We start from the raw sequence: 27904 nt of genomic DNA on the forward strand, positions 1-27904 counted from the left end.
GCGATGCTCAAACCCACAAACCCGAGCTGGAATCAAGAGTCGGAGGCTTAACCAACTGAGCTACCCAGGCTCCCGTTGAGTTACTTTAGAAGATGAAATTAAGTTTCTTTAGCCAGGTTTTTTCTATATTTGTTATAGAAGTGAATTTCTCTTATAATATCAGGAAAACTTTCATTTTGACTACTTCCTGATATTTTCAATTTGTTAAAACAATGTATGTAAAACAAACATGAAGGAGTGTTTTGGAAACAATATTTCAGAATAACATCAATTTTAACCTTGGTTTTTTTTTTTTTCTTTTGTTTTTTATTTTTTTAAATGTTTTTATTTATTTTTGAGACAGAGACAGAGCATGAGCAGGGGGCGGGCAGAGACAGAGGGAGACACAGAATCCAAAGCAGGCTCCAGGCTCCGAACTGTCAGCACAGAGCCCGACGCGGGGCTCAAACTCACAGACTGTGAGATCATGACCTGAGCCGAAGTCAGACACTCAACCGACTGAGCCACCCAGGCGCCCCTAACCTTGGTTTTTTAACAGTAAAAAAGCTGTCAGCTTTTTAGGTATACGTACTACCCCTGCATTTCAGTGGTTCTATAAATACTGTTGCTTTTACCTTTTTATGATTATCTTCACAGTAATACTTACAGAGCTATGACTTGGTATTAGAAATTTGTGTGTTAGCCTTTTTTTTCAAAAGGTGTCTCTATGTATAGGGGACTTTGGCTATTTTAAGTAGCCATATATTTCCAGAGTTGTTCAACACTTGTTATGCATGAGCAGTAACATTACCATTGTTGAGCACTTACCACTTGTCAGCTGTGCTGAAGTGTATTACATAATACGTCTCATTTAATCAGTATAGTACATCTCATTTAATCTTTATAATTATGAGGTTGGTTTTATCATTTTTATTTTACAGATACAAAAACTCGTTCTGTCAAGTTGTTGATGGTCGCTTAGCTAGTAATTTTTGGACTGAAGTTTTAAAGATTTTATTATTTTCCTAAAGTAATCTCTACACCCAGTGTGGGACTCGAAGTTATAACTCCGAGAACCAGAGTCTCATGCTCCACTGATTGAGCCAGCCAGGCACCCCACAGACTAAGATTTTAATCTAGACGTGACTAACTTCAGAGTTTTACTGTTAATCCCTATGCTTTACTTTCTCTTTAAATTCATTTTTCACATAAAAATACAGTGTTTCATAAATACTAAAATTCTTTAGGGTGTCTTCTTTCCAGAAATTGAGTATGTTACTTTAAATTGTAGGGGCGCCTGGGTGGCTCAGTCGGTTAAGTGTCCGACTTCGGCTCAGGTCATGATCTCATGGTTCATGAGTTCGAGCTCCATGTCTGGCTCTGTGCTGACAGCTCAGAGCCTGGAGCCTGCTTCTGATTCTTTGTCTCCATCGCTCTTTGCCCCTCCCCCGCTTATGCTCTGTCTCTCTCAAAAATAAATAAAACATTAAAAAAATTTTTTTAAAATGTCATTTCTCCTTGAATGAGACATTACTTTTAACTTGAGAATACCTTTTTATCACTAGGTTAAAAAAAAAAAAAACATTGATTAAACTGTATTATTTATATTTATTTTGAAGAAAGTAAGAAATAAGTCATGATTCCTCTTATTTTTGGCATTACCACTGTTTTAACATAAATTTATACTCTTGTGGAGTAAAGAGAGAGTTCTCAAGAGGGAATATGTCTGTTTGAAGGTTCATGCTCCTGCTTTGGGAGTAGATCCCTTTAATTTTCATATCTGAAAACCATTTTCATTTTTTCAGGCTTAAAGTTTGATTCAAAGTATATGAATTTCAGAGTTCGAGCTTGTAACAAAGCTGTAGCTGGAGAGTATTCTGATCCAGTGACTCTAGAGACCAAAGGTAAGATTGTAGATATTTATACAGCATAAAACAAAACTTAACATCTGAAGTTATTCAAGACTGGGACAGGAAGCATTTCATGTATGGTAGCATTTCTTCCCTATGGTGTGTGCATGCACATACATACTTGGAATTCTCAGTAGTAGGAATTTTAAGATGGGGAAATTAGGACTATACTATTGGTTTTCATTAGTTCTTCTTTTATGATGGTATTCAAATAGGTAAAATAGACTGAGGTGATGACATTGGATCCTGTGGTGTGGGTGCTTTACAAATTGCAGTCTAGTATGAATACATAGGCATCAGTGAGATTTGCCCACAGATTTCTCAGGGAATGGATTATGGCTCAATAATGGGGAAGTACCATTTCAGTTTAGTTCACGTACTCTCTGTTTTCTTAAACCTTATTGTAGAAATTAACATTTGTATATTTTATTAATGTTTACAAAGCACTCTCACACTTTTCCATTTGATCATTAAAACCATCTTGAGGGATCAGTAGTTTAAATATTACTGATACCCATTTTGCAGATGAAGAAAGTTTACATATGTTAAATGACTTGCCCACAATCCCTAGAACTAACTTGAAAATGTGTAAAGAATCTGTTTCCAAATTTTGTGCCAACCCTTACTGTGGGCCTGGAACCAATTCAGATTTAGTTAAAACTCTCTAGAATAACATATTTCAACATGGAACATTTTTGAGGTATTTACCATTTGGAAGGCCATAATGATAGAGATCTTGTCATTTGTGAGATGGTAATTGACTGGATTTACCGCAAGAATCAGATTCTACACACTGTTGAAGTACTTCGGCCTTTAGGGGTTCCAGTGACCTTCAGTTCACATAGCATTTGAATAGGTTTGTGTGCCAGAGTTTGATATGATTTGGAAGTGATATAAAAATATTATATCAGAATATGTGCACCTGGGTGGCTCGGTTGGTTAAGTGCTGACTTCGGCTTCGGTCATGATCTCGCGGTTCGTGAGTTCAAGCACCGCATCGGGCTCTGTGCTGACATCTCAGAGCTTGGAGCCTGCTTCAGATTCTGTGTCTCCCTCTCTCTCTGCTCCTTCCTCACTCGTGCTTTTTCTCTGTCTCTCAAAAGTAAATGAACATTTAAAAAAATTTGTTTAAAAATACTATATCAGAATAAAGCAAAATGTGAAGCCTGTAAATTATTGACAAGACAAATTCAAAAGAAAATGTTTGCATCATAATGGTAAAAAAACTAAATTGAGTAACTTTTTTGGATTAGCTAATGTTTTTATTGGAGAACTATAGATAACTTAGCCAAGAAATGGTTACTTTGAATTACTTGTTAGTAAACTGATACATGACTGTGATTTCTTGAGAGATTTTAACCATTTCAAGGTATAGTTATAGATAATCTTTACATAACTTGAACTGTTTTGAGCCCTGTCAGGTAAAACTGCATTGTTACTATTATTCTCCCTCAGAAGTATTGTATCTTTTTATTTCTTTTGTTTCTTCTCCTTTACCCTTTATATTTAGTCACCAAACTTGGACCTGTACATTTCTATGCAAATTCTACAGATTCAGGAGAATGAATAGCTGGCTTTAAGTTTCCTTGGAGCTGGGCTGCCTGGTTCTGTTGGCAGGGTCTGGATCTTAGTAGTCAAATTCTTGGTCTTGGTGTTTGTAGAGTTGCTTTTAGTCTTTTCAAGAGTTCTCACTGGGTAAACCCCCTGGGGTGGGGATAGACTGAAACTCAACCCTGAGGCCCACTAAACATTTAATTCTGACCTTCAGGGAGACCCAGAATAAAATTTGTCTCTTAAATAGCTATAGACCACAGCTTCTCTAAGGGTTATTCCATACCACTGGACTGGTAACTAATGAGGGCAAGAGCTCCAGAGGAAAAGTGTAGATGTTAAAAAAATGACATGTTGAACAATTGCTTGCTAGTTTTTTTGGCTTGGTGTAGTGCTTTTTGACCAACCATTGAAATACAGGTATGGAGCAGAGAATTGGAGGAAAAGGGAGAGAGCTGGAAGTTAAATAGTTGAAGCCTACCAGAATTTGATATCCTGTCTTTTAATGGTGCTTGATGTGGGAAATAGTGAACATTATTAATTTCTGTCTCCAATGTATGTAGCACTGTTCTTGTCATTGGGATTGTCACATATGATGAATAATTGAAGTTCTAATTAACAGAATTTTTCTGTGGTTTATCCCTTCCTTTTATGGTAAATGATATGATACTAATCACAAATTACTCTCTAGTTTCAAATGATAGTGGCTATGGTGTAATTTTAGAGTACCAAGAAAGCAGCTACCAATACAAATACATGAAACATAATGGTACTTTGATATTTTGGTACTTTGTTTTCACAGACTTTTAAAGATATGGAAACTAATTCCTAGTTCTATTACAGAGATGATATGAGAGGCAGGACTGATGTTTGAGACCTCACTTTTGAGGACTGATGTGTTTTTTTCTTTTAAACAACACAGTATCCCTGTTAGCTTAGAGAGGCTCCATGACTTCATTGAGGTCACAGAAAGGGGATAGTGTCCAAAAAAAAGGGGGGGCAAGGAGATAGATTAAAGATTATACCCCTGGGATGGAAGCCCATGCTTTTCTGTCTGCATGCTGTGGTATTTAGTAAGTCTAGTCTCAGGTAGCTTGGAGGGGACACCTTTTCTTGCCACTCATGACCCCATCCTTCTTCATCACATTAAACATTAGGGAACAGTCTTAGGATTTTTTTCTTACCTTTTTTTTTTTTTTTTTTCTTTTCAAACAGCCTTAGGATTGTAACAAGTGGCTGAGAATTGATAGCACCTTAGAGTTATAATTTACTTTTTCTTTCTGTCCAGAGTAGGTACCCTCACATGTATTACCTAATAGCTAATATAGAGGTTAATTAACCCTGTTTTTTAAATTTATTTATTTATTTTTAATTTTTTTTAATGTTTATTTATTTTTGAGAGACACAGAGACAGAATGCGAATGGGTTAGGGGCAGAGAGAGAGGGAGACACAGAATCGGAATCTGAGCTGTCAGCACATAGCCTGACGCGGGGCTTGAACTCAGGAGCTGTGAGATCATGACCTGAGCCGAAGTTGGATGCTCAACCAACTGAGCTACCCAGGCGCCTTAACCCTGTTTTTTTAATTTTTTTTTTTTTTTTTTTTTTTTTTTTAGTATTCTCTACACCCAACATGGGGTTCAAACTCATGACCCCAAGATTGAGTCTCATGCTCTTCTCACTGAACCGGCCAGGTGCCCCAACCTTTTTTTTTTTTTTTTTTAGTTTATTTATTTATTTTGAGAGAGTGCATGAGCACACGTAGGGGAGGGGCAGAGAGAGAGAGAGAGAGAGAGAGAGAGAGAATTCCAAGCAGGCTCGGCACTTTCAGCGTGGAGCCCAAAGTGGGGCTCAAACTCATGAACCATGAGATCATGACCTGAGCTGAAATCAGGAGTCAGACGCTTAACTGACTGAGGCACCCAGACGCCACAGCCCAACCCTGTTTTCTTAAGGCATTTCATTCTTGGTAGTATAGGATCTCAAGTTTGCTTAATCCTAACTTTTTAGTAACCTACCTATAAGGTAATTATTAAGTGCCTATTTAGTAACCTGCTTATTAAGGAGTTTTGTTTACATTTTTACTGAAAGACTGTATTTTTTTTCTGTAAGTTCATTTTTGTTTACATGCAAATTTTAAAAAGCTAGTAACTTATATAGTATATTTATTAGAAGCAGTATGGTCAGTAGATTTGTATTTACAATGTTATTTTATAATTAAAGACAATGAACAATGGGTCAGATGCATAGTTGAAATTAAAGTGTACTTTACAGAACAGTGAAGGAAAAAATTTTTAATCTACTAGGTAAACATTAGGCTTTTTATATGAATATTTTACTGTTTGATGATGCATACTTCATAGAAACATTTTTGAAGCTTTGGCTAAATCAAGTAATATCCTTAAGTGAAATGGGGTTGTAAAGGAAGTACCACTTCAATGAGTAATTACCAGAAATTTGAACTTTTGAAGGAAAGTAGAACTAAGAGAAACAGATTAGTTGGTAACTATGTAGTATATGATACCTTGCTTAAGGCAGAGATTCTAGGAATTGTATTTTAGAATATGAGGAGTCTGCATTACTCAGCTTAATCAATATATTTTAATGATTTACCTTCAATTTCCAAAGAGAGAAGATAATACCTTGTTACACTGATTTCCTAAAGTAGGAATTCTGAGTAAGTTTTCTGAGTAGGATAGATAGTTCCCCAAATACCAAATAATTTAAAAAACATAGTTTTGTTTCATTTTTTTAAATTATTTTTAAAATCTGAGTACAGTTGGCACAATGTTACATTAGTTTTAGGGGTACAACATAGTGATTCAACTTCTCTGTAGTTCCCCCAAATGTAGCTACTATCTGTCACCATATAATGCTATTCCAGTCCCAGTTACTATATTCCTTATGCTGTGCCTTTTTCCCCCATGACTTTGTTTTTGTGTATTTTGATTTGTTTTCATTTAAGTAGTCTTTTCCCCATCTCTTTGCCATGTAAGTCACCTCTAGCTCTATCAGCTGGGTCGGTTTCCTTGTTCCTGTGCCTATTTCTGTGTGCTTTTTTTTTTTTTTATGTTTATTTTCAAGAGACAGACAGAGAGAGACAGAGTGTGAATGAGGGAGGGGCAGAGAGAGAGGGAGACACAGAATCTGAAGCAGGCTCCAGGCTCTGAGCTGTTAGCACAGAGCCCAATGCGGGGCGTGAACTCACAAACCGCGAGATCATGACCTAAGCTGAAGTTGGACGCTTAACTGACTGAGCCACTGAGGCACCCTCTCTGTGCTTTTTAATTCAAAACTACTGAGAGTTTAACTATGAAACTATTAAGTATTAGAGCATCAGAGAAAATGTGTATGTGCCAGGCTGTGTAATTTTTTATACCACATCACTTTTTCTTCATCCTCAATTCCACCGGCTCCTCTTCCTATTTAGTTATAACAGTTAACTGAGGGGCACCTGGGTGGCTCAGTCGGTTAAGCGGCCGGCTTCGGCCCAGGTCATGATCTCGCGGTCTGTGAGTTCGAGCCCCGCGTCGGGCTCTGTGCTGACAGCTCAGAGCCTGGAGCCTGTTTCAGATTCTGTGTCTCCCTCTCTCTGACCCTCCCCCATTCATGCTTTGTCTCTCTCTCTCTGTCTCAAAAATAAATAAAAAAACACTAAAAAAAAAAAATTATAACAGTCAACTGATAATCAACTAATATTCTAATAGCAGAAAGTTGAGATTATTATGTGCTGATGGAGATTCCAGCAGAAGGAATAGCAGAAACATGAGAGGCCATGCAAGTACATTGTATTTGGTTGGAGCTACAGGATATGTAGAGAACAATAATGGGAAATAAAATAGGAGTTAGTAAATTACAGCCTTATCTTTGGGGACTTTAAATGCCGGCTAGCATTAGGAGTTTGAACTTTATTCTCTTATCTGTGGTATTGAATAAACTAAGTAGGAAAATAATGTGATGATAGTTGTGCTTCAGAATGTGGAGATGTTCTATATTTTTTAAAAATTGAAATCTTATTTTGGATAGCACTAAACTTCAATTTGGATAGCTCATCATCCCATTTGAACCTGAGAGTTGAAGATACCTGTGTAGAGTGGGATCCTACAGGAGGAAAAGGTCAAGAAAGTAAAATGAAAGGAAAAGAGAATAAGGGCAGGTAAGCTAGTTTATTAGATGTTAATCTGGACACATACTTGTACATTGATTCTTATTTGACAATAACTTATGATGAAATTCTTATTCTATATATCAGTATAATTTGTGATCTGTTAGTAACATTGAAGTGAAGAATATAATACTGTTTATGAGTACTTGAATTTGTTATAACATTTTTCATTACTCTTTTCCCTGATCTTCTTTTTACACATTTTATTTCAGTATTCCATTTCCTTAAAGTTGTATCTACGTAACTTGAACTGCTTAAGAGAGAAGTTCCTGAATTTTAGACTTATAGATCTCCTGTCTTACCTGAAGGTCTGCGTGAAATGACAACTTTTAGCAATACAACCCCATTGTCTTGCCCCTGATTAGCAACCTTATGAACCAAAGAGGAAGGCTTTGGACATTTTGTTGTCAGTCTTACTTAGACAGTCTCAAAGTATGCCTTTTTTAACAGAGGAAAATTTTGCTCAAACTGGAATAAAGTAATAATCACCGTGAGTTACAACAGTGAATCAAAAAAAATTTCCCAGCAGGCTTTTGATCTAATTTAATTATAAGCTGTTACATTTAAGTTGTAAAGCATTCTCTTAACAGTTGCCTATTTTTATCTAACAGTGTCCATGTTACTTCACTGAAGAAACATACAAGGTGATGATCTATGTGTGTCTGGTTCTAGGACTTAGTATATCTAGCTTGGCTGAATAACTTTAATTTTTCTTTTAACCAATAAGCAGAAGCCATTGCATCAGCCTTCGTAGGCTAAAATATTGCTCTGTGTAGACTGTCTGTATTGGTAGCTTATGTTTTGAATTTACAGCACTGTAGTACGCTGCATACTATTTGGATTATATTGTATATGGTAACAAAACAATGAGCCCTGCTTTTGAAGTCTTTCTTGAGTTTTTTTCCCTCATCTGATTTTTTTCTGCATTTACTTATACCTGGCATCTTTCTTGTGCTATAGTCAGTATATCTAACATTACAGCTTTGCTTTTATTTGTATTTGACATGAGGGAGGTTTGACGTGTTCTATATTGTATAATAATTATACAGTTTCAAAAGCATTTAAGAAATAAAGTTACTCAAGTTAAGACAGTGCCCAGAAAGATGAATCGGTTCAAATTGCATGGTTAATAATGTGCTGATTTGAAGATACCACATATCTTTACCAGAAACCAGAATGTGTTACTTTTTCAAAATTACCTTCTTTTATTTTTTCTAGCTTATTTGCTCATTATTAGTGAAAGTGACTTCAGAGTTAGAATATTATAAATTGTAAAATGTTGCTGAATTTAATCGAGTGTATGAAGTTTTATTTGGTTCCTTGGAGATTTTTAGAGTGTTTGTATTTAGCAGTTCAGCTCATATTACTTCTCTTTCTCCTCTCCTTTTTTTTCTCCTCTCCTTTAAAGGGTATTTTATGTATGGAGTACTTCTGGAATGATATGCACATTTATTCTTTCCATTAATATTTATTCACTGTAGATGTTAGCTGGATGTGGTAGAGTTTATAGGAATAAACACTCTTCTTGTCTTTAAGAAATTTGCCCTAACTTACATGTATGAGATATATATCTATATATAAGTAACAATACAAGGTAGAGATTATGGGTAATGGTAAGTGTGACAAAAGGAGTTGAAGAAAGATAGCCTGAGCTGCCAGATGTTAAAGTGGTCAGTTAGTGCCAGGTATTAAAGTGGTTCACTAACTTTCTACCTGATTTCTAACTTTCTACTTGATTGAAAGTAACAATCAAGCCTTTATTCACTTACTATGATAGTTTAAGCAAGGGGCCACAAAGGAAAGAGTGCTAGCTCTCCTCAGTGTTCCGTTTTTCCCAGCAGAATAGCACGGGTGAGGGTCAGGTAAATCAAAGCAGATTGCAGACGGTGGTTATCTGGAGGATCATCTCACTGCCAAGAGAGCCCCAAACAGAATGCTCTTCCTGTTGTTTTATGGACCTGTGGCCAAGAAGGAGGGAGAAGAGGCAAGGTTAGAAGTGGAAAACTATTGAGATTGAATGGAGAGAAGTATCTTCAGACCACATCAACTCACACCGCCTCTTTAAGGAGGTCTACTCAGAAGCAGCTGAAAAAGTCTTAGCTGAAGACCCCCTCTCCCATAAGGGGGTCTCTGAATAGAGGTGCCTAAGCTAGGAATGCAGATATGCATAGGATCTCTGGGTTGGGGTGGGGGAGGATTACATCTTCCTTAAGAAAGTGTGGTGAACTAACTATATACCAAGTCTGGCATGGGAAAGGCAGCCCTCTCAGGCCTGTCACTAAAAGCCTTTTATAATCATTTATGGTTCAGCCTGAAAGATTACACATAGGATTTTGGCCTGGAGGTGGATTCCTCAGCAGAGTTATTTAGCCTGGTAAGATCTGGAAGATCTTCATTAAAGGAATGGCATTTAGGCTGGTTCTCAAGGAAATAGAAAAACACGTGCCATTTGGCCTTACATAAACTAGAGGAAAAGCACTGAAGCAGGTTGCCTGAGTTTAAGGAACACTGCTGCATTTAGCTGAATAGTGCTCTTTAGGGTGAGAAGGCTAGAAAAGCAGACTAGGACCAAATCAAGAAGTGCCTTAAATCCAAAGCAAAGTTGTTTGTAGGCAGTAAGGAAGTGCTTGAAGATTTTAAGGTAGCAGTATCAAACTTAGGTTTATGTGGTAACAGTGAATAAGATGAATTAGGTGGCAAAGAGATCATTTCAGAAGCTAGTAAAACAATCTAGAGGGTAGGTAAACAAAGAGCCTTAATTTACACAGTAGAGCTCCAAAGGTGTCTTAAAGGGGTGAGGTGGGAGGGGATCGTGTTTGACATCAGACAGTAATAGCTGTTGTACTTGCAAAAATGGACTTTGCGTTGGAAGTCTAGAATGCTGCAATGGAAGAGTTCCCCTTATTTAACTTTTCTCTGAAATGTAAACTGCCACTCTTAATAGTTATGCCTGTTTGTCTTTTCTCCATGCTTTTCCCTTTATTTCTTTACTACTGGTAAGTTACAATTTTTTACTGTTTTTTAAATACAGGGATTCAATATAATTGAAATATTATTTTTAAACATCTTTGGGTCTTGATTTATTTTGAGTTTTTGAGATTTAGTGAAAGGCCTAGTACTGTCCCGTTTATCCTATCATATAATTCGACATAAGGGGAGATCAGGTTGAATCTTGTAGGAGAAATGCTTTATAATATTTGATATTATCCTATGCATGGATTTGGGCATTGACTATTTCTCTTTTTTACGAAGAAAAGATTCAGAACAAAAATACTTACTGGTTATGAAAAGGATAGTTTTTATCATAATAAGACTATTTCTGCCATTTTAAAATTTAAATTTAACTGCAAGAAATGTAAGCTCTATAATCCATTATCTTTTTTGAATTCTTTTTTCCCTTCAGTTCTTTTGTTTTCCTTTTTAACTTGTCTCATTTTGGCATTGTTTCTTATTTCAACTGTGTGTTCTTTGTATAAGCTTTGTTCAGTCTGCATGATGTTAGTGTTCAGCCTGCTTTGTGTTGATGACTTCTTACATTTCAGTGTTTTTAATTGACAACTCTGTTTGATAATAATTCAGATGAAATTAAATGGTGCTATTTGTGCAACGTAATTAAAACTTTTCAAAGTTGCCTTTCATGACTTGTAGTTTTAGTCTGTGAGGCATCTACAGCATAGAGTATTTGTTTCTCTTTTCTTCCTGTTTGTATAGAAGTGGCACGCCGTCCCCCAAACGGACATCCATAGGCTCCAGGCCACCAGCAGGAAGAGGCAGCAGAGATCGTTTTACTGGGGAATCATACACAGTGCTGGGTATGATAAACATAGTCTTCATCATGTCAGGTTAAAGGCATCACAGTCACACCGCTGGGCTTTCTGCCCACTTAGAGCTGGAGTGGCCTGTTTCTAATGAATATTTGCCAAGGTTTCTCCCTCCTGAAGCCTAATTACTTTTAGCGGGTTTCAAATTGTCTAATTATTTATTTGTTTAAAACTTTATTTCATTTTATATAGTGCTCTACGTGTATGCATATCTTTTGAGGAGATAGGAAGAAAAGTTCTAAAGCTTTTTATATATCAGAAAAAATAATAGTAAATATACAAGTAAAGTTATAACAGATACTCTGCTTATAGTGTCTGTGTGTTAATATGGTTATTTTCCTGAATCAGATTTTTTGTGCCATTTTGTGGGATGAGAGGTAAAAATCTATGTGACGTATAAGGAAGATCTTAGAGTCAAATTTACCTTTCTGATCTTTTGTAGGAGACACTGCTATTGAAAGTGGACAACATTATTGGGAGGTCAAGGCCCAGAAGGATTGTAAATCCTACAGTGTGGGAGTAGCATACAAGACTTTGGGGAAATTTGACCAATTAGGAAAGACAAACACTAGTTGGTGTATCCATGTCAACAACTGGCTGCAAAACACATTTGCAGCAAAGCATAATAATAAAGTCAAAGCCTTGGATGTTACTGTTCCTGAGAGAATAGGTGTATTTTGTGATTTTGATGGGGTAAGTTTACTGATTTTCTCATAAGTCGTTTTGTCATAGTTGCTTACATTTCAGTACTTTTCATTGGTAATCATCTACACAGAATTTTTTAATATTGTGGTAAGGGTGTTTTGACCTACTAGGATTTGATCACAAACATAACTTCAGCTCTGGAATTGACTGGGAGGGTGCGTGATGTTTGCCTGAAGCTTTACAAAAGCACTCGTGTATAATATGCTTAATAGGTCTGAAAGAATGATTTTGTTAATTTTAGTGTTAAGCATTAAAAATTTTCTGTCCATTTTTATCCCTTCCTGACCTGATTTTATTACCTGTAAAGAGTGGTGGAGTCAGATTTTTCAAGTTGGAGTGGACTTAGAAATTACCCAAATCTACACAGTGTAAAATCCTTACTACAGTTATCTCTGCAGGTAGTTGTCACTCCTGTGCTTGAAGAACTTTTTAATGTGAAGTTTATTGTTGTAGAAGGTAGCTTACTTCATTGTTGGAGAGCACTTGGTAATGCAGAGTTTTTCTTAAATTGACTTGTTTTGTTTCCTGATACCTTTTGAGACTGCTATCCTTAAATTTTGTCATCTGAAGAAACACAGAATTATGTTCCCTAATTCACATTTACATGATAATCCTTATTTGCTTAAAACCTAACATTGCTTCTTGTGCTGGTTTTCCAGACTATACATTTTCTGTATCACTGGCTGTTCCTCTTACAGTTTAATTTTTCCAAAATTAAAGTATGTGGTTGTACACTATGTCAACATTATTTCTTAAAGAAGCGTTCTCAAAGTAGAACGTGAAACTGAGGACCATCATAGGACATGTGATTTGGCAGCACAGTTTCTAGTACTATGACTTATTATCATTGTTGGTGTATATTGAGCTTGTAGCCACCCAGTCCACTAGATCTTTTTTCATGGAGTTCTATTAAACTTTTTTTTTTTTTTTTCATATATTAGGCAGTTTAGGGTTGTTTTTGTTGTTTAAACTCAAGAATATTACATTTGTCCTTAAGTTTCTTTTGTTGTTGTTGTTTCAAATTTTTATTTAAATAGTAGTTAACATGTAGTGTACTGTTGGTTTTGGGAGTAGAATTTAGTGATACCTAGTGCTCATCCCAGCAAGTGCCCTCCTGAATGTCCGTCACCCATTTAGCCCTTCTCCCGCCCACCTCCCTCCGTCAACCCTAAATGTGTTCTCTATAGTTAAGAGTCTCTAATGGTTTCATCTTAATAGATTTGACCAAGCTTTTTGAACACTTCTGTTAAAATCATCTAAAAAGTAACTTGATATTTATCTTTTGCAAAATTTGCTTGAACTTTTTGAATTAGGTATTTGATAAGTATCTTCTCTACTGTCATCAAAATATTTATAAAAATTTTAAAGATGACCCTATTGAACTAGGGAACAAAAGTAATTCCCTAGGTACTTCTCTTTAAATTGACACTGTAAACAGATAAAACTCTATTTTACCATTTTAAGTAACATGTTTCCAGATAATTTACTGAGCCTTCAACCTAGTTACTCAAAAGGAAAAAGTTAATTTTGGCTTGATTGAATTTTAGTGACAACACGTTAGTCTTGCTGCATTCTTTTTACTTACTCACTTTGACTCAGATAAATAATTTCCTCAGGATACATGTTAAATTTATTGGCACACATTTTTTTTTCTTTTTCAACTCTCAAGGTAGCTTTTGCTTATCTTCCGTTTTCTCGTGCTTTGTGCGGTTCCTCAAAGGTGGTAGTGAGAAGTGTGTTGTTTAGCCTAGAGCATAGGGTAGGAAGGAGTTGTAATGTAAGATGGGATCAGATTCCGAGAGCCTTGAAAAATAATAATAGGCTCCTCTTTTTTGTTATTTGAGGGAAGGGGATTTCTCTGCATTTTAGGAAACTGTAGTCATATGATAATCTAGTTTTAGAAATATTGGACAGTAAGTGGCTAAATGTGGAAGAGATTGCAAACATACTGTTAAGACTCTTCAGGAGTCAGTCTTTAAGCAGTGTGGCAGGGCCATGTTTATCTTGTTAAGTATTGTATCCTTATTCCTGGCAAGGGCTTTTTACATTGTAAGCCCTTAATAAGTATTTGTTGAGCGATTATTAGTAACAAGGGCCTGAGCAGTGTGGAATCAAAAGGAATGGATTTGATGGTATGAAAGTAGAATTCATAGGACTCAATAACTAAATGTGGATTGGAAAGTGAACAAACAAGAGTTGAAGATGACTGAAATTCCAGCCACTGTGGTCAAGAGGATGGCGTGTCATCAGCAGCATGGGGAACATAGTCCTGGGTCAAGATGAGATGCCAGCAGGACAATCATGTGGCATAGCTGGCTAATATTGAGAAAATTTCAGGGCTAGAACTCAGAAAAGATGTAGAGCTGGAGCTACATACTAGATACACCATCACAGAGTGGCTACTGAAGATTGCATAGAACAATTAAATGTTACTGCTGTGTTGTTTACTAACTTTGTGACCATTCATAGGTTGCTTAATGTTTTGAGGTAATGTATATAAAGAGTCCAGTGCTTTAATGGTAGACATAAATGCTAGTTTCTCTTCTCTGTTTGGTGGCAGCTGAGTCATTAAGGAAACATTGTAGAGAGAAAAGAGAGCCTGGGCAAACATCTACATTCAAAATAGGAGAAAAGGAGATAGAAGATATCGTCAGAGTTAGATACAAACCAAGAGAAGTCATGGGACAAGAATTTCAAGAAGTGATAACAGATGTAAGGAGGCCATCAAGTTGTACAGTTAGGTGGTCAAAAAACAATCATTTTAGTTGCATGATAACATTGAAAGACAGACCAGGATGGTATTTTTAAAATTAGCAAAACTGAAGCAGTGATAACTATGATTTCAGAGACTAAAATGAGTATTGTTTAAAGTATTTAGAAGACAAGGTTTAATAAAGTAAGCCTTAAATGGTGATGGGAGTTGGGTAGAGAGGCTAGGTATAGTAAAAATGAAGAAATAGCCTTGGTTTTTACTGAGTTAAGGAAGCCATTTGTTAAATAATGATAAAATAGTCTATAGTTGAATTAGATTATGGAAGCACTATAGAGATCTTGAAAATCAGGAAAGAAAACTAGATTTGGGCCTTTTCTTAAGCATGTATACTACTGATTTTCAAGTGGGAATTTCTAAGTCCAGTCCTTATAGTTTGTAACCAAAAAGAGTCCCAAATATGTATTCAGTTATTACTTTACCCATGATGATATGTTAGATTTAATTAAATGTGTGTAATAAATTAGTCCCCCCCCCCTTTTTTTTTTCTTTTAGGTCAACTTTCTTTCTATGATGCAAGCTCAAAACAGTTGTTGTATTCCTTTAAGACAAAATTTACTCAGCCAGTACTACCTGGTTTCATGGTTAGTACCAAATTTATATTTTATTTGGTTTGACAAATTTATTGAGAACAATCTATTCTATATATTTGGGGAAGCCGAATATATTATTTTTCCTTCATATTCTTTCCTCTTTCCCTAATCTACCTCTTCCAAATCTGTGATTGTGGGTATATTTTTGGTGTGTTTTATTGAAGTAAATATTATTACATGAAAGTATGCAAACCATAAGAATGCAGTTTGATGAATCTTCATATACTGCACACATTTTTGTAATCGGTATCTAGATCAAGAAGTGGAACCTTAATGGGGCGCCTGGGTGGCTCAGTCAGTTAAGTGTCCAACTTTGGCTCAGGTCACGATCTCACGGCTTGTGAGTTCGAGCCCCGTGTTGAGCTCTGTGCTGATGGCTCAGAGCCTGGAGCCTGCTTCAGATTCTGTGTCACCTTCTCTCTCGGCCCCTCACGCTGCTCATGCTGTCTCTCTCTGTTAAAAAAAAAATAAACATTTAAAAAAAAAGGAAAAGAAGTAGAATATTAACAGAGCCTCCTGTGCTTTTTTGTGCCCATTTCTAGCCTCTACTGGCCTGCCTGCAAAGTGGTTACCATCTTGAGTTTTAATACCATAAATTAATTTTGCCTCCTTTTCACCTTTGTATACAATATCTTTTTGGTTTAGCATTATGTTTGTGAGATTTATCCATGTTATTCTATGTGGTGGTAGTTTACTCATCTCATATAGTTTTACTTTATATTTGTATGTATAGTTTTCCATTATATGACTATTTCATCATTTATATATCCATTCTAATTTAGTTGGATTCTTGTGTGGTTTCTCCTTGGGGACATTTACAGATGGAATAGTTATGAATATTCTTGTTCATGCCTTTTGGTAAATGTATGTTTCTGTTGGGTATATAACTAAGATTGGAGTTGCTAGATAGTATAATGTGTGTGTAATCAACTCTAGCAGGGTTTTTCAAAGTTGGTGGTTATACTAATTTATTGCTAGCAATATATCTTTATCAACACTTGGTAGTATCTTTTTTAAGTTTTAGTTCTTCTAATGGGTAAGATATATTGAATTGTGGTTTTTCATTTGCACTACCTTGATGACTAGTGCTGTCGAACACTTTTTTTAATCTTTATTATTTAGATACACTCTTTTGTGAAATGGTTGCTCAAGTCTTTTGCCTGTATTTCTATTGAGTCCTCTTCCTATGTCTTATTGATCAATTTGGAGTTCTTTAAATAACCTGAGTATTTTTTTTTTTATTATATGAAATTTATTGTCAAATTAGTTTCCATACAACACCCAGTGGTCATCCCAAAAGATGCCCTCTTCAATGCCCATCACCTACCCTCCCCTCCCTCCCACCCCCCCATCAACCCTCAGTTTGTTCTCAGTTTTTAAGAGTCTCTTATGCTTTGGCTCTCTCTCCCACTCTAACCTCTTTTTTTTCCTTTTTTTTTCCTTCCCTTCCCCCATGGATTTCTGTTAAGTTTCTAGCCTGAGTCTTTTGCCAGATATATGTATTGCAAATTTCTTTTCCACTCTGGCTTTCCTTTTCCCTCTCTTGGTATCTTTTCATGAAAAAGGTTGTTAATTTTAATTTTGCTCTATTTAATCAATTTAAAAATGTATGGTTAGCACTTTTTTCTTTAAGAAATCTTTTTGCACCACCAAGGTCATGAAAATATTCTTGTTTTCTTCTAAAAGCTTTTCCTTGTACCTTTAGATACAGACTGCATTTACAATGCAAGTACAATGTAGAATTGCTATGTTTGGTATGAGGTTGGGGTCAACTTAAATGTAAGGAATTCCTAAATTCCTTATGGCTATCTACTTATTCCATGACCATTTATTGAGAAGACCATCTTTTTTTCTGTTGTAGTGGAGTGTCATCTTTGTAAAATATTAGATTAACAGTCTGTGTGTGGTAGGCAGAATATATGTGTCTGTACACACATAGATGATACCAGGACTACTCAATTTCAGGTTGATTTATTTTATTTTTTTACTTTTACTTAAATCCCACTTAACATAACAAACAATAATGGTTTCAGGAGTAGAATTTAATGATCCAACACTTACATGTAACACCCAGTGCTCTCCTTGATGCCCATCACCCATTTAGTCCATCCCCCCACCCAACACCCCTCCAGCAACCCTCAGTTTGTTCTTTGTAGTTAAGAGTCTCTTATGGTTTACCTCCCACTCTCTTTTTCATCTTATTTTTCTGTCCCTTCCCCTATGTTCATCTGGTTTATTTCTTAATTCCACATATGAGTGATGAAATACTGTATTTGTCTTTCTCTGACTTATTTTGCTTAGCATAATACATTCTAGTTCAATCCATGTTGTTGCAAATGGCAAATTTCATTTTTGATCGTCAAGTAATATATCATTGTATATGTAAATACCACATCTTTTTTTTTTAATATATGAATTTATTGTCAAATTGGTTTCCATACAACACCCAGTGCTCATCCCAAAAGATGCCTTCTTCAATGCCCATCACTTACCCCCCCCCCCCCCCCCCCCCCCCCCCCCCGTCAAACCTCAGTTTGTTCTCAGTTTTTAAGAGTCTCTTATGCTTTGGCTCTCTCCCACTCTAACCTCTTTTTTTTTTTTCTCCTTCCCCTCCCCCATGGGTTTCTGTTAAATTTCTCAGGATCCACATAAGAGTGAAAACATATGGTATCTGTCTTTCTCTGTATGGCTTATTTCACTTAGCATCACACTCTCCAATTCCATCCACGTTGCTACAAAGGGCCATATTTCATTCTTTCTCATTGCCACATAGTACTCCATTGTGTATATAAACCACATCTTCTTTATCCATTAGTCAGTTGATGGACATTTGGGCTCTTTCCATAATTTGGCTGTTGTCAATAGTGCTGCTATAAACATTGGGGAGCATGTGCCCCTTTGAATCATCATTTTTGTATCCTTTGGGTAAATAACCTAGTAGTGCAATTGCTGTGTCATAGGGTGGTTCTATTTTTAATTTTTTGAGGAACCTCCATACTGTTTTCCAGAGTGTGGCTGCACCAATTTGCATTCCCACCAGCAGTGCAAAAGTGTTCCACCTTTCTCTGCATCCTCACCAACATTGTGTTGTTTCTTGAATTGCTAATGTTAGCCATTCTGACAGGTGTGAGGTCATATCTCATTGTGGTTTTGATTTGTATTTCCCTCATGATGAGTAATGTTGAGCATTTTTTCATGTGTTGGTTGGCCACTGGGTGTCTTCTTTGGAGAAGTGTCTATTCATGTCTTTGTCCATTTCTTCAGTGGATTATTTGTTTTTTGGGTGTTGAGTTTGATAAGTTTTTTGGAGATTTTGGATACTAACCCTTTATATAATATGTCATTTGCAAATATCTTTTCCCATTGCATCAGTTGCCTTTCATTTATTTATTTTTTTAAATTTGAATCCAAGTTAGTTAACATCTAGTGTAACAATAATTTCAGGAATAGGATTTAGTGATTCATCACTTACATATAACACCCAGTGCCCATCCCAACCTCCTTATTGCTCCTCATTCCTTTAGCCCTTCCCCTGACCCAACACCTCGTTGGCAACACTATTTGTTCTCTGTATTTAAGAGTCACTTATGGGGGCGCCTGGGTGGCTCAGTCGGTTAAGCATCCAACTTCGGCTCAGGTCATGATCTCGTGGTTCACGAGTTCCAGCCCCGCATTGGGCTGTGTGCTGACAGCTCAGAGCCTGGAGCCTGCTTCGGAATCTGTGACTCCCTCTCTCTCTGTCCCCTCACCCACTCATGCTCTGTCTCTATCTCTCAAAAAATAAATAAACATTAAAAAAAATTTTTTAAGAGTCATTTATGGTTTGTCTCCCTCCCTGTTTTTATATTATTTTTGCTTCCCTTCCCTTATGCCCACCTGTTCTGTATCTTAAATTCTACATATGAGTGAAATCCTATGATACTTGTGTTTCTCTGACTGATTTCGCTTAGCATAATACACTCCTAGTTTCATCCATGTTATTGTAAATGCAAGATTTCATTCTTTTTGATTGCTGAGTAATATTGCATCATATATATATATATATATATATATATATATATATATATATATATATATACCGCATCTTTGTCCATTCATCAGTTGTCACTGTACATTTGGGCTCTTTCCATAATTTGGCTATTGTCGATAGTACTGCCATAAACATTGGGGTGCACATGCCACTTCCAGTCAGCATTTTTGTATCCTTTGGATAAATACCTAGTAGTGCAAATGCTTGGTCATAGAGTAATTCTATTTTTAATTTTTTGAGTAATCTCCATACTGTTTTCCAGAGTTGGCTGCCCCAGTTTGCATTCGCACCAGCAGTGCAAAAGGGTTCCTCTTTCTCTGCATCCTTGCCAACATCTGTTGTTTCCTGAGTTGTTAATTTAGCCATTTGGACAGGTGTGAGGTGGCATCTCATTGTGGTTTTGATTTGTATTTCCCTCATGATGAGTAATGTTGAGCATTTTTTCATGTGTCGGTTGGCCATCTGGATGTCTTCTTTGGAGAAGTGTCTATTCATGTCTTTGTCCATTTCTTCACTGGATTATTTGTTTTTTTGGTGTTGAGTTTGATAAGTTTTTTAGAGATTTTGGATACTAACCCTTTATCTGATATGTCATTTGTATATGTCTTTTCTCATTCTGTCAGTTGCCGTTTAGTTTTGCTGATTGTTTCTTTCACTGTGCAGAAGCTTTTTATCTTGATGAGGTCCCAGTAGTTCATTTTTGAACTGAGTCTTTTGCCAGATATATGCATTGCAAATGTCTTTTCCACTCTGGCTTTCCTTTTCCTTCTCTTGGTAGTTCATTTTTGCTTTTGTGTCCCTTGCCTCCGGAGACATATCAAGTAAGAAGTTGCCGCGGCCAAGGTCAAAAAGGTTGTTGCCAGTTTTCTGCTCTAGGATTTTAACGGTTTTCTGTCTTATGTTTAGGTCTTTCATCCGTTTTGAGTTTATTTTTGTGTATGGTGTAAGAAAGTGGTCCAGGTTCATTCTTCTGTATGTTGCTGTCCAGTTTTCCAACACCTTTTTTTGAAGAGACTGTCTTTATTGCATTGGATATTCTTTCCTGCTTTGTCAAAGATTAGTTGGCCATACATTTATGGATCCATTTCTGGGTTCTCTCTTCTGTTCCATTGATCTATGTGTCTGTTTTTGTGCCAGTACAATACTATCTTGATGATTACAGCTTTGGAATATAGCTTGAAATCCAGAATTGTGATGCCTCCCACTTTGGTTTTCTTTTTCAGGATTGCTTTGGCTATTCGGGGTCCTTTCTGGTTCCACACAAATTTTAGGGTTGTTTGTTCTAGCTCTGTGAAGAATGCTGGTGTTATTTTGATAGGGATTGTATTGAATGTGTAATATTGGTGTTTTAACAATATCTGTTCTTCCAGTCCACAAGCATGAAATACTTTTCCATTTCTTTGTGTTTTATTCAGTTTCTTTTTTAAGCTTTCTATAGTTTCTAGTGTACAGATCCTTTATATCTTTGCTTAGGTTTATTCCTAGGTATTTTATGGTTTTCAGTGCAGTTGTAAATGGAATCGATTCCTTGATTTCTCCTGCTGCTGCTTCATTATTGGTGTAAAGAAATGTATGGTGATATTATATTCTGCGGCTTTGCTGAATTCATGTATCATTTCTAGCAGTTTTTTGGTGAATCTTTTGGGTTTTCCACAGAGTATCATGTTGTCTGTGAAGAATGAAAGTTTGACTTTTTCCTTGCCAATTTGGGTGCCTTTTATTTCTCTTTGTTTGATCGCTGAGGCTAGGACTTCCAACACTGTTGAAAAACAGTGGTGACAGTGGACATCCCTGTTGTGTTCCTGACCTTCGGAGGAAGGCTCTCAGTTTTTCCTCATTGAGGATCATGTTAGCTGTGGGTCTTTCATATATATGGCCTTTATGATCTTGAGGTATGTTCCTTCTGTCCCTACTTTCTTGAGGGTTTTTATCAAGAAAGGATGCTGTATTTTGTCAAATGCCTTTTCTATATCTATTGAGGATCATGTGGTTCTTATCCTTTCTTTTATTAATGTGATGTGTCACATTAATTGATTTGCAGATATTGAACCAGCTCTGCATCTCAGGGAGAGGAATAAATCCCACTTGATCGTGGTGCATAATTCTTTTAATGTATTGTTGGATTTGGTTTGCTAGTATCTTCTTCAGAATTTTTGCATCCGTGCTCATCAGTGAGATTGGTCGATAGTTCTCCTTTTTAGTGGTGGTTTTGTTCGCATTTGGAATCAAAGTAATGCTAGTCTCATAGAATGAGTTTGGAAGTTTTCTTTCCATTTCTATTTTTTGGTACATCTTCAAAGGAATAGGTATTAACTCTTCTTTATTTTTTTTATGTTTATTTATTTTTGAGGAGGGAGGAGAGGGAATGAGGGAAGGAAGGAGGGAGGGAGGAGGTGCAGAGAGAGAGCGAGACACACAATCTAAAACAGACTCCAGGCTCCGAACTGTCAGCACAGAGCCAACACGGGACTCGAACTCACAAACCGCGAGATCATGACCTGAGCTGAAGTTGGACACTTAACTGACTGAGCCACCCAAGCACCCCATCTCTTCTTTAAATGTTTGGTAGAATTCCTCTAGGAAGGCGTCCATCCCTGGATTCTTGTTTGTTGGGAGATCTTTGATTACTGATCCAATTTCTTTGCTGGTTGTGGGTCTGTTCAAATTTTCTACTTTTTCCTTTTCAGTTAGTTTCTAGGAATTTGTCCATTTCTTCCAGATTGCCCAATTTGTTTGCATATAATTGGTCGTAATAGTCTCTTATAATTGTTTGTATTTCTGTGATGTTGGTTGTGATCTCTCTCATCTGATTTTATTTATTTGGGTCCTTTCCTTTTTCCTTTTTGATCAATCTGGGTAGGGGTTTATCAATTTTGTTAATTCTTTCAAAGAACTAGCAAGCTCCTGGTTTTGTTTATCTATTCTACTGTTGTTGTTGTCGTTTTTTTTAATTTCAATATCATTGACTTCTGCCCTAATCTTTATTATTTCCCTTCTTCTGCTGATTTTGGGCTTTACTTGCTGTTCTGTTTCCAGCGCATTTAGGTGTAAGGTTAGGTTGTGTATTTTAGACATTTCTTCCCTCTTTAGGAAGGCCTGCATTGCTACATACTTCCTTCTTATGACCACCTTTGCTCCATCCCAGAACATGTTTTCATTTTCATTGGCTTCCATGTACTTTTTAATTTCCTCTTTATTTCTTGATTAGTGCATTCATTCTTTAGTAGAATGTTCTTTAATCTCCAGTTATTTGTGGTCTTTCCACATTTTTTCTTGTGATTGATTTCAAGTTTCATGGCATTGTGGCCTGAAAATATGCATGGTATGATATCAATCTTTTTGTACTTGTTGAGGGCTGATTTGTGACCCAGTGTGTGATCTGTTCTGGAGAATGTTCCATGTGCACTCAAGAAGAATGTGTATTCTGCTGCTTTAGGATGAAATGTTCTGAATATATCTGTTAAGTCCATCCGGTCCAGGGTCTCATTCAGAGCCATTGTTTCCATTGTTGAAAGTGGGGTGTTAAAATCTCCTACCATTATGGTATTATTATCAGTGTGTTTCTTTATGCTTGTGATTAATTGATTTATAAATTTGGGTGCTTTCAAATTGGAAGCATAAATATTTACAGTTGTTAGATCTTCTTGGTAGATCCCTTAATTATGATAGAACGCCCTTCTTCATCTCTTGTTATAGTCTTTGTTTTAAAATCTAGTTTGTCTGATATAAATACAGCTACTCTGGCTTTCTTTTGACGTCCATTGGCATGATAGATGGTTCTCCATCCCCTTATTTCAATCTGCTGTGTCTTTAGGTCTAAAATGAGTCTCTGGTAGGCAGCATATAGATGGGTCTTGTTTTCTTATCCATTCTAATCCCCTGTGTGTTTTGATTGGAGCATTTAGTCCATTTACATTCAGAGTGAGTACCGAAAGATATGAATTTAGTGCCAATGTGTTTCCTATCGAGTTGATTTTCTGATGATGTTCTCTGGTCCTTTCTAGTCTTTATTGCTTTTGGTCTGTTTTGTTTTGTTTTTTTCTTCACTCAAAGAGTCCCCCTTAAAATTTCTTGCAAGGCTGGTTTAGTGGTCACAATTTATATTAGAAAAAGTCATTATTCTCCATACAAAATGCAACTTGGTTTGAATTTATTTTTTTATTAAGCAGATGTTACTGCTTCTTCCAACTCCTTTCTTTATCCTTTGGATTTCTCTGTAAGTTTGGGCTACTCTGGGGAGTTCTGCAGTACAATTAAGACAGATCCTCATTATTCTGGCTAGACCTTTTCTTAATTTGGGGGTTACTTCTACAATCAAGGGGGGTTATTTCCATTGCAGAGTTGGCAGAATGTTCTGTATGTGTGTTCTTCCACCATTACCCTGACTGTAGCTTCTCAAACTGTGAGGAGAAAGTATTCAGGGTATATGTGGGTTTAAAATATAGTACTTTTAACTCTCAAAATTGATAATGATCATTCACTTTGGATACTCCAAAATCTTAAATTTAAAACAATGCTAATAACTAAGACTCTTGGTTTTTCATTAAAAATTAAAAGTAATCAGTGAATCAAGTTATTGTTCATAGAAAAACACTTAAGGATTTAGAAGGGTTGTTATTATTATTATTATTATTATTATTATTATTATTATTATTATTACTTTACCACAAACCTCTGCTGTATTATGTGTTTTTTGGCTGTTTTTCCAAATAGGTCATTCAGGGACAAATTTGTTTACCATATGAAACTCAAAAGTTATTTTTTTCCTTGTGTCTCAAAGGGTTGGATTTCATGTTTAATTTGAGTTTATCTCAAGTAGATATGTAGTGAGTTTATTGCTTTTCATTCCAAATAATTAAACACTAACTACATTAGTAAGTGTTGTTAAGATGCTTTAGGAAAAGTATTTTCAAACTGGTTGAAATTATTTTTTTCCTTTCATTGAAGGGTTTATTAACTAGGTCAGTGATTATTAAACTTTTTGTTTACAAGATTAGTTTTCTTTTTAAAAAATTTTTTTATGTTTATTTTTGAGAGGGAGAGAGAGAGGGAGGGAGGGGGGAGAGGGAGAGAGAGAGAGAGAGAGAGAGAGAGAGAGAGAGAGAACGTGAGTGGGGGAGGGGCAGAGAGAGAGAGAGAGAGAGAGAGAGGGAGGAGGACACAGAATTCGATGCAGGCTCCAGGCTCTGAGCTGTCAGCACAGAGCCCACTGTGGGGCTTGAACTCATGAACGATGAAATCATGACCTGTGCTGCAGTTGGACACTTAACTGACTGAGCCACCCAGGCACCCCTAGTTTTCTTTTTAAAAGCAGGTTTATTAAGGATAATTCATAGTAGTGTACAGTTCTGTGGGATTTGACAAATGCTTACAGTTGTGTGACATTACCATAATCAAGACATTGAACATTTCTATCACCCTACAAAAGTCCATCTTCCTTTGTAATGGACCTTTCTAATCACACCCAGCCCTGGTAGTCACTAACAAGGTTTTAGTCTCCATAGTTTTGCTTTTTCCAGAATATTACAGGAAAGGAATTGTATGGTATGTAGACTTTTGATTCTACAGCATAATGTATTTGAAATTCATCAATGTTGTGTTTATCAGTCATAGTGTCTTTTTTTTTTTGCTGACGAATGTGTATTTTATTGCTGACTGTATGTAGCACATGTTATTCATCCACTCACCAGTTGAAGGACTTTGGGGTTCTTTCTAGTTTTTGGCAATTATAAGTAAAGGCACTGTAAATGTTTGCAAATAGATTTTTTCGTGAGTATTTGTTTTCATTTCTCTTGGGTTAATACCTAGAAGTGAGGGTATTAGATCACACTGAAAGTGTATGTTTAGGGTATCTGTGTGTCCCAGTAGGTTATGCATTTGCTTTCGGCTCAGGTCATGATCTTACAGTTCATAGGTTTGGGCCCTGCATTGGGCTGTGCTGACAGCTCAGAGCCTGGAGCCTGCTTTGAATACTGTGTCTCCCTCTCTGTCTGGGCATCCCCACTGACACTGTTCTCTCTCAAAAATAAACATTAAAAAAAAATTAAAGAAAAAAAAAGAAAGTGTATGTTTAACTTTATAAGAAGCTACCAAAATGTTTTCCAAAGTGGCTGTATGACTTTTGTATTCCTTTTAATTTTTTTAAATTTTTATTTAAATTTTAGTTAACATACAGTGCAATATTGGTTTCAGGAATAGAATTCAGTGATTCATCACTTAAAAACAATGCCCAGTGCTCAACACAATAAGCACTCATCACCCATCTAGCTCATCTCCTACCCATCTCCCTCCATCAACCCTCAGTTGATTCTCTGTCATTGAGTCTTTTGTGGTTTGTTTCCCTCTCTCCTCTTTTTCCCCCCTTCCTATGTGTTCATCTGTTTTGTTTCTTAATTCCACATATGAGTGGGGCACCTGGATGGCTTAGTCAGTTAAGCGCTGACTCTTGATTTCTGCTCAGGTCATGATCTCATTGTCATGGGGTCATGAGATCGAGTCCTGCGTCGGACTCCACACTGAGCATGGAACCTGCTTAAGACTCTGTTTCTCCCTCTTCCTCTGCTCAGCCCCTGCTCCTGCTTTCTGTCTCTAAATAAATAAATAAATAAATAAATAAATTCCACATATGAGAGAAATCATATTGTATTTGTCTTTCTCCAACTTATTTCGCTTAGTGTAATACATTCTATCTCCTCCATGTCATTGTAAGTGGCAAGATTTCATTCTTTTTCTTTTTTTAAAAAAGGTTTATTTTGAGAGTGTGAGGGGGAGGGGCAGAGAGAGAAGGAGAGAGAGAATCCCAGTCTCTGTGCTAGTGCGGAGCCTGATGTGTGAGATTTCACCTGAGGTGAAATCAAGAGTTAGCCGCTTAACTGACTGAGCCACCCAGGCCCAAGATTTCATTCTTTTTGTTTAATATCCCCTGTGTGTTTGTGCGTGTGTGTGTGTTACATACACGCACATACCACATCTTTATCCATTCATCAGTAGATGGACATTTGGGCTCTTTCCATAGTTTGGCTATTGTTGATAATTCTCCTGTAAACATTGGGGTGCATGTAACCCTTTGAATCTGTATTTTTGTATCCTTTGTGTAAATACTTAGTAGTGCAATTGCTGGATGGTAGGGTAGTTATATTTTTAGTTTTTTGAGGAACTTCCATACCGTTCTCCAGAGTGGCTGCACCAGTTTGCATTCCCACCAACAGTGCAAGAGGGGATACCCTTTTCTCTACATCTGCACCAACACCTGTTGTTTCTTGTAATGTGATTTTTGCATTCCTACTAGCAATATATGAGAGTTTACCACATCCTTGACATTAATATTGTCAGATTTTTTTGTTCAGCAGTTTTAATAGGTATGTAATGGTATTTCATTATGGTTTTAACTTGCATTTTCCTAAGGACAAATGATGTTGAGGATCTTTTCATGTGCTTATTTTTCATTTTTATAATGTCTTTGATGAAGTATCTATTATTTGTTCATTTTTTATTGGGGTACTTGTTTTCTCATTAATGAGTTTTAAGATTTCTTTATGTATGCTGGATATGGGTCCTTATCAAATAACTGCTCTGCAAATATTTTTTCCTAGTTTGTGGCTTTTCTCATTTTGTAAACATTTTGAGGAGAAGTTTTTCATTTTAATGAAGTCCGTTTATCCATTTTTTTTCTTTTATGGATCTTGCTTTGCCTACCTCAAGGATACAAAGATCATCTCTTTTGTATTCTTCTTAAAGTTTTATGGTTTTAGGTTTTACATTTAGGTCTGTGATCCATTTTGAGTTATTTTTTTATATATTGTACCAGGTATGGTTTGAGATCTGTTTTTTGTATATGAATTCCAAGTGTTCAAAAAAGACTAACCTTTCTCTGTTGATTTGCCCTTGTACCTCTGTGCTAGATATTTTGAGTAAATATGTTTGTAAATCACTTAAATAACTTCAAAAAAAAGTAATATAGTAGTTTTATAATCACAGAGCTTTTGTATTTGGGGAGTTATCATTACTGAACCTACTAGTTTTAAAAATTTGGAATGTTCGTCATACAGCTATAAATTTCACAGGTCAGTGGATTCTTTGGTATAGTATGTAATCACTTAGTAAATTTTAAACACTTTCAGATATAATTGAAGGTGGGAATACTCCAACAGTTTCTAAGTGTCCCTTGTCTCAAGCTATGTCTTCTACAAACCAGGCATCGATGATAATTAAAAGACCCATACTTTCATATTTTAATTCACTTGAGTCTGTTCTAAATAAGTTATTCACTTTATTCAATTTTAGCTGCTCTGTTTACAAGCAAAGCAATTTCATCTTTCATAAACTTACATTTATAATTAATAGAATATGGCAATATGGTATATCTGGATATTATTACCAT

The 27904-nt window shown here is 36.2% G+C and overlaps 1 protein-coding gene across 8 annotated transcripts in view; it reads left to right on the plus strand.

Moving 5' to 3' along the window:
- Positions 1 to 27904, plus strand: part of FSD1L (fibronectin type III and SPRY domain containing 1 like) — a 78386-nt gene that overhangs the window by 44004 nt on the left and 6478 nt on the right. For 6 of the 8 annotated variants that reach the window (XR_006195738.1, XM_042912282.1, XM_042912284.1 and 3 more), the window contains exons 8-13: positions 1785 to 1883; positions 7467 to 7596; positions 8217 to 8249; positions 11317 to 11417; positions 11869 to 12119; positions 15396 to 15485. Coding sequence is in view for 7 of the 8 variants with exons in the window: in XM_042912282.1 (XP_042768216.1) it covers positions 1785 to 1883; positions 7467 to 7596; positions 8217 to 8249; positions 11317 to 11417; positions 11869 to 12119; positions 15396 to 15485 (704 nt within the window). In the remaining variant the exon portion in view is untranslated. The remainder of the gene's footprint in view (positions 1 to 1784; positions 1884 to 7466; positions 7597 to 8216; positions 8250 to 11316; positions 11418 to 11868; positions 12120 to 15395; positions 15486 to 27904) is intronic. The other 2 variants (XM_042912285.1, XM_042912288.1) reach the window with 1 other exon arrangement.

The sequence above is a fragment of the Panthera leo genome, chromosome D4 (genome assembly GCF_018350215.1).
Source record: "Panthera leo isolate Ple1 chromosome D4, P.leo_Ple1_pat1.1, whole genome shotgun sequence".
NCBI classification, from domain to species: domain Eukaryota; kingdom Metazoa; phylum Chordata; class Mammalia; order Carnivora; family Felidae; genus Panthera; species Panthera leo.